The following is a 7,659-nucleotide window of genomic DNA, read 5'->3' as shown; positions in this document are numbered from 1 at the left end:
AACACCTGTGTGGCTGAGTCGCTTTGCATGATGGTCCAGAGGTTTTCTTTAAAATAACTCAACAAAGGTCCGATAAGAACATCTTCTCCTTCAAGGTCCAGTGTTGTTCTCTCTCACAAAGAAAAGACCTGACTCTCATTGATCTAATCAGCTGCAAAGGCTTGATTGTCACTTTCAATGAATCTCAAGGGCTTTTTGCAGTGATTCTATTTAAGGATGAGAGTTCTGGTTCCTTTTGGTTTTTCATTACTTTTGTATGTTTTGTGTGTGTGTGTGTGTGCATTTGTTACTGCAGGTTTTACTGCAATCTCCATGTGGTTTCACAGTATGGACAACTGAGGGGACATTGTAGTGGTAAATGCATACAGCTGTAAATGGTATTTCACTGTTTTATTGTGGTAGAACATGGTACATGAAAAGGAAGTTCTCTCTATTGTCTCATGACTTGTGTCCCATGTCTACAGACAGCTTCTATTTAAACTGTGGATTCTACAGTTCAGTCCCAAACTACAAAGCCAGCTCCAGACACCAGCTCTCACTGAAAGAATCCACAACAAACTGCATTCTTATTTTATGATGTTTTTTTTATGACCAACGTTGAACAAAGGCTTCCTCCACAGCCGGACTCATTTATTTCCCAGAGATAGATTTCACTGTATAGACGCTTTTGTTTTGGGGTGAAATTAAAAATAATGCACCAGATATTTAAAGTGTTTAGTCGAACCGTCTCCATCTCTGTTCCTCCAGGACAAAGATTTCCTGCTCCACCTACTGGTGAACGAGCAGACTTCAGTCAAAAGGAAGGAACTGAAAACTGAGATCTTATATTCCGTATAACTTCCAGTTGATTCATTTACGTTTGCAGAATTCCAATCATATGCAAGTATCATATTTTAACTCTTGAGTCAAATTATAAGGTTTGTTTTCGTCATAATTTAATTTCCGCTGCTGAATCTCATGAATAAATAGAACAACGTTGATATCGACTTCTTTCAGTGACCTGAATTGTAATAGAATTTTAATTTAATCCATAAAATAAACTGTGTCTACTTTATCACCTGCAGCCAAAGAGCTCTAGACTTGATGAGGATCACTGTGTTTACATCTTTGCTTGATTAAGTGTCTGCATCTTTCTTCCAGTATCTTCCAGTAATGACCAGATGGAGGCTCACAGACATCAGTGCACATACCTTAACTACAGACATCACTCTCAAACACGGAGCCAAGTCCCACAGTAAGAACACTTGGTGCTTGTTTCCACTAAAAGTGGAGTATTTACTGCCAGTGTAATAAAATGTGAAAACCATTATTGAGAATACTTTGGAGTTTTTGGAAACTTTTTTCTAGCTCTTCAGTCTTTTCATGTGTTGCTTCCATCAGCACATTTTACCTCTGACCTTCATTAAATGATTACTCACTATCATTTACAAGTGCAGATATTTATTGATTATTAAAAAAGTATGTCAAGCATGAATTAGCACTTTCAGATACATGCAAATGACTCACTAAAATTTTTGCTGACGCTTATTAGAAACTGAGAAACACATGAACTGTTAACATTATTATTTATTCTTGCACCTCCCGGAGCTTAAAGATTTGAGGAGAGGAAACCGCAGTTTGCTCTTATTGTCTTAAAAAGTATATAGAAAAGAAAATCTGTAGAAATTGATACACACATTAAAGAGCTGTGGTGAAATGAAACTACTCACTGCAATAAATCTGGACATGTCGTAGCTGATAAAAATAAAAACCTTTTATGAATAATATCTGTGATATATTAATGCAAAAACCTAAATCAGATTGTTTGAAAGATGATGTTTGAATCCTGACATTCATTCAGTATAAATGAAAAGCTGTAAAATAAACCCAGCCTCAGGCGATGGGAAATGAAAACCACTCTTCGTGATTTATCCCTGGTTCTTCTTCATGAGATGTTCAGCCTGCAACATAAAGGTGAGTGAGAGTAAGTTCCACAAAGAAATCACTGATCATCCACTGATGATCTTCGATATATTAGAAGTGCAATAGTGAGTTGTACCAAGAAGTCGATGGGGTCCTCAGGTTTGATCTTGCAGCACTCGACCATGGCCTCAGAGAGGGCGGGCATCACGTGCTTCATCAGGTAGTTCCTCAGAGGAAGAGACTGAGCTTCCATCTGCTCTTCCTCCTGCCTCCTCACCTCCGACAGATTCTTCTCCTAATGGACGATAAACAAACAAGATGGATGTTCACTTTGTGTCCACATATCTTCCTCCATAAAAAACCTAAGCGTTAAAAACCAGCTCCTCTCAATGGTTTTGTACACGTTCCAATTATACTTAATTACTTGCATAAGTTTTTCATTTCCCAGGATATTACCTGTATTTGTTTGTACTGCTATTATCTAGAAAAAAGTCTACTTATTGGTGAGACAGCACATTAAAGTATGCACTGGTTTTTATTTGCCATCTTGGACTACAGCACTCTTCCACTGGTCTTACCCACTCCTCGTACTGGGCAGCCATCTCAGCCAGTGCCGTCTTATTCCTGCGTTTCTGCTCGGCCTTCTCTGCAGCCACCCTCTTCCTCATCTCCTCCTCTTTCTTCCTCCTGTCCTCCTCCTGCTCCTCGGGACTCAGGCCATAGTTCTTGGTGGCCCCCACGGACGCGATGATTTGCTTCATCACCTCTTTGTACTCTGGATCGTCGGTGGCGACCTCTGCAGAGGAACAGAACCACGGGGTCGTCAGACATGATCACGTTTAAACACAAGAGTACAGGAGGCCCCAATTTCACCTTTTTAGCAATTTCATTTTCTAAATCTGAGATCATTCCTGTTCATAGTTTGTCATTTATTCGTTCTGTACGACGAGGCTTTGGGGATAGTACCAATGTGTTCTGGGTAAATCTCAATCTCATCGAAGTAGTCCAGCAGCTTTTCTTCAGAAGTACTGAGTTCACGGTATTTCTTCAGGCGAGGGAGATATTCATCACGGGTGCAACGCGTCTTCTCTGCGACACTCTCTGGGAGTCCCAGAACTCTTTGTGTCAGGAACTCGTCCGTCGCCTCTAAGGCAATAACAAACTCTGAAGAGAACAGAAAACAAGTTGGATAATGTAGTTTAGTTAAGTTGGTTCTGAGAGTAACTTTCAATTCTTATCAGTTTATGGTAAAGAAGAAATTCTCCAACCTGGAGTGATGTTCTTGTTGAACACTGGTCCTTTCATCGTCGTGTCCTCTTCCTCTGGGTCATCATCTGAACAATAAAAGCACAGCACAAACATTAAGGTGAAAAAGACAATATTCAAAATGCATGAATTAAATTGAATGGATGGAACTTACCTTTGAAAAGTTGCTTTGCTTGAGCGTAGGTCTTCAGGTAGCCGTCCAGAACGTATCCTTGGTTCCTACACGGCTTAGAATTCAGCTTTTCTTGCAAAATCTCAAATATCAGTTCGTCTTCCAGGCGTCCTGATGCATCAAAATGCTGATTTAGAAAAATAAACTAAAAAGGCTTTCAGACATTTACTGTACATAATCTTCGTCATAGTAATCCTCACTTTTATATTGTATGAAAATGTAAAATCGAAAAGAATATAAATAATGTCAAGAAACCAACACAAAAGGTAAGCTTCACTTTGTGCTTTAATAACTCACCTTGATGCATTTCCATGCTGTTGCTAATACTTTCCAGTTGTGCGCGAGCAGCAGATGCTATCTCCTCACTGTCATCTTCAGATTCATCTCCATTCGCTAACTCCTTCTGTAAGATACAAAACATGGCCGATGAATACTTGAAATCTCCACGCTCACTACATTGCTTGTTTTTAAAACACTTCCACAAGAGGGCGGCATTTTCCCTTTAGTTCCCAAACAGAAGTCCTCGGCTCCTTCTCACCAGCTTCGCCACCTTCTCCTCGATCATCTTCTTAATCTTGATGTGGTGGATCTTGTAATGATTGCAGAGCTTCTTCGCAATCGTGGTTTTACCCACAGATGGAGGTCCGCCCAGGCAGATCCTGATGGGCTACAGAGAGAGGACAAGAGAACCTGAACATCTGGGATCTGTCGAGTGAAGGACTGGCTGTAGATCGGAGTAATGAACATTTCTAAATATAGTTATTTAAAGATGTTCTTCTGAAGGACTTGAACACTCACAAGTAGCTGCCTGGTGGTTTTGTATTCCTCCACGATGCTCTCCATGTTTTCCACCATCCCGGCCTCAGACTTCCACTGGAGGTTGAAGGAGTCTTTTATGATGAAGATGTCCAGGCTGAGGTTGATGGTCAAGTACTCCAGCTCCTCGGGCTGAGGAGGACACAGACAAACAGTTTAGATGTATACAGTACTTCAAAAAACTTCAAAATGAGCAGGAATGCACATCTGTGTACCTGCACATCGTACACATCTTTGTGTCTTTATATATATTTACTGTATATTAGTGACGATTTGAGGGTAAATGTTTGTATTTGTATGTCGATGTTATCAGCCAGAATCTTTCTCCTTGGTCATAATTGCAGTTGTAATTCTTGACATTGCTCTAGCTGTGTCAGAAAGAAAATATTTGTAAGTTGTAAAGTGACATCTTGAATTGTCAGAGTTACCAAGTAGGTTTACACCTACAAGGAATTTGCTCTGGTTATTGGTGCAAAGAATGAACATAGAAACATAAAAACACAACAAATACAACACCCATAAGAAAAGCAATAAAAAGAAACAATATATATTAACTCACTATTTACTTCCTATTTACTCACTTTTTCTAATATTTATACATTTATTTAGACATAAACGTATCTAAATAAAAATATATAAAAGATAAAAGATATAAAAAGTGAAATGCAAAATGCAAAACAGTGAACAGTGTCAGATTGCAATATGCAATGTAATGCAGTATAATATAATATAATAATTAACCACATGCAAAACTATGTTGGTTTGTGAAAGTAGCTTTCCAATAATACCTGACAAGCCTCCATGGCGATGGCTTCCTGCTTTGTTACATTGAAAGTTTTCCCGGGACCAAGTGCCTCACTTATGGTCTGGTTAAGAGTTGGAGAGAGAGATCATTTCATCAATCGTTTGTTTTCTTTTCTCGAGTCTTTCAGCAGTGGGTCACCAGAAACACTCAATATAAATATAATGACTGTTCTCTTTGTATCTCCATTATTACCTTTACAATTTCCTCCAGCGTTGTCTTGGAGTCATCGACAGCGAGGATGTACTTTGGCTTTGGAGTCTGTTCGATGATGTTGTGAATCACTCTGGAATAAAAAAAGGTTTAGTTCAACCTCTCCACATTAGAACAGATGTGTTATGATGCATATGTTTGTGTTGTGAGTGGAAGTCGAGTTAATCAAAAAGAATTACCCGCCAAGATCATACACGTGAATCATGGGGATGTAGTTTTTGCCATCTCCAAATATAGGGACTTTTGGCATTGTCATCAACCAAGATACCTAGAAAATGATGATATTGAAAATCGTGCATGTAGAATAAACGGAGAAATACAGTGTTCTGTGTCCCACTATTTTTAAGACGGTTTTATTTACCTTGAAAAAGTAGTGAAAGAGATTCTCCCCCATTCCGTACTGAAGACCACTGCCCACAACATAACCCGTGAGTTTGGACTTTTTCTGTGAAATTGTGAAATCAGAGGAAAGTTACGGGTCAATCAGACATCCTCCATTTGCAGTTATCTCCACAGTTTGAATCATTAATACAGATTTCCAAACCGACCTCTTTGCCCAGTTTGAGCACGAGCTTCTCCAGGTTGTTGTGGCTTTTGAAATTGCGATGAGGTCGTCTCCTCCTGAACTCTTGTTCTGTGATGAGAACGTCCGTGTCCTCCTGAGGAGAGAAATTAAAAATCATCAATCTCTCTCTGGTTGTTAGTCCAACGCCCACAGGACAAATCCAAAGCTGGCTGTGGTTTTTCTCCAGGCTCACCGTGTTCTGTGGCTTGGTCATGGCCCAGGTCATCACCGTCGAGACCAAGATGAACAGTTTGTGGGTCTTGAAGTTCTCCGTCTCAGCATGCAGGGCTTTGGATAAGAAATACAAACACCGGATATGTACATGGAGCACAGAAAAAAACAACTTTCAATCCACTGAATTATAATCCAACTTTATTCCTTTACCTTTTAAAGCCCACGTCGCCTCTTCAAGCTGCTTGTGTGTTGCATTTTCTGAGATGTTGTACACGACCACGTCGCACTCCAGCAGCTTCTCCAGGAGCTCATCCCGAGTGGGCAACTGCAGGAGGAGATTGTGCACCTTGTCATGCTTTGTGTTATGAATGAGACACAATTCTGTGCTGTTGTGGAACTATTATTCAGATCCTTTACTTAGGAAAAGATATATTTGATACATTAGAAAAATAATACTCTTCCAAATGAATGTGTTTTAATTAAGTATTCTCAAAAATGTAAAAGTAAAAATACTCATTTTGCTAAACGGTCTTGTTGTATCTTATAATTTTTTTTTTAAGTCTTCATCCATTCTAGTACAACATTTTATTGCCTATCTGCTATTGCCTGTTTCATTATATTGTTGTTAGTGTTTTTAAATGCTGTGTTTTAATGTTATATAAATGTGCTTTTATCCCACAATCCTATTTGCCTCTGTCCTGAAGTGTTTTAAACATGTTTTACAAGGTAAAGCCATTTGTATCTGTATTTTAAAAAGTGCTGCATACATGTTACATGTTTATTATTATTTTATTTCATTGGCCTAATTTACTAATGGGTAGTTCAATCTATAGTAATACATGTTTACTGTATCAACATGAGTATGTGCTTTTTATGAATTAAAAAGACAATGCTGTACAAATGACAAATGATTAGAAAAAATTGAAAATGTTCTTTATGGATATAAATTTTAAATTAAAGCTACAATGCAATATAATTGTAATAATTAAATTAAATTAAAAATAACTCAAGTAAAGTACAAGTAACTATAAGGTCACTTGGAATTTGTATACATGCTAATTAACTACTTTATTATCACACTGCAATTATCTTTCTTGTTGTTACTTTATATATTAGTTTTTATTCCAGACATATACATTTTTTTCTATAACCCTTACACTTAATTATTGCATGTTAAGGCTGTTGTGGCTGTAATAATGCAAATTGGGACTAATGAAGGATTATCTCATCTTATCTCTCACACTGTCCACCTCTGTATGTGTCAGTAAATCCTGGAAAGTACCCAAACTGCAGTATTTAATACCACACTGTGTATTTGACACCTGACTCACTTTGTATCGCTCCAGTGGGAAGCTGAACTCCTCTCTGGAGGACACGGTTCCTCTGAGCTCAAAAGACGCTCCGGGAACCGACGCGATGTCTTCGGTTAAAGACGTGAATAGAAACTGTTGAAGGGAAATCAGACCATTTTAAAGAAATCTAGACGAATATCAGTTAATGCACACGGTTTGATATTTATTCCACTTCACCTTGGCGATGTGTCTGGACGAGTACTTGTCCACGTCGTTGATAAAAATACGTTTGGTAGCAGGCGGCGTTTCCTCCGTCATGTTGAAGCACGTGGGGACCAGAGAGTGAACGCTGTTGTTGTTGTTGTTGTTGTTGTTGTTGTTGTTGTTTATACTTATTTCGCTGCAGAGAAGTTTGTTGACGCTTTGACTGTGAGGGCAAGCTGGAGTCGTGACAGCG

At 38.7% G+C, this 7,659-nt stretch overlaps 1 protein-coding gene across 1 annotated transcript; it reads right to left on the bottom strand.

Moving 5' to 3' along the window:
• Positions 1-1,548: 1,548 nt before the first annotated feature.
• Positions 1,549-7,659, bottom strand: ak7a (adenylate kinase 7a). The gene is made up of 18 exons (XM_062410725.1): positions 7,440-7,659; positions 7,242-7,355; positions 6,121-6,235; positions 5,930-6,024; positions 5,720-5,830; positions 5,533-5,616; positions 5,351-5,439; positions 5,154-5,244; positions 4,945-5,022; positions 4,139-4,288; positions 3,879-4,007; positions 3,638-3,743; positions 3,323-3,451; positions 3,171-3,236; positions 2,869-3,066; positions 2,481-2,698; positions 2,039-2,197; positions 1,549-1,940 (listed from the first exon to the last, which is right to left on the bottom strand). The coding sequence occupies exons 1-18, from the start codon at positions 7,518-7,520 to the stop codon at positions 1,908-1,910; spliced, it is 2,046 nt and encodes a 681-aa protein (XP_062266709.1). The 5' UTR covers positions 7,521-7,659; the 3' UTR covers positions 1,549-1,907.

This window comes from Platichthys flesus, chromosome 18 (genome assembly GCF_949316205.1).
Source record: "Platichthys flesus chromosome 18, fPlaFle2.1, whole genome shotgun sequence".
Taxonomy (NCBI): domain Eukaryota; kingdom Metazoa; phylum Chordata; class Actinopteri; order Pleuronectiformes; family Pleuronectidae; genus Platichthys; species Platichthys flesus.
This window is presented reverse-complemented; position numbering and strand designations above follow the sequence as displayed.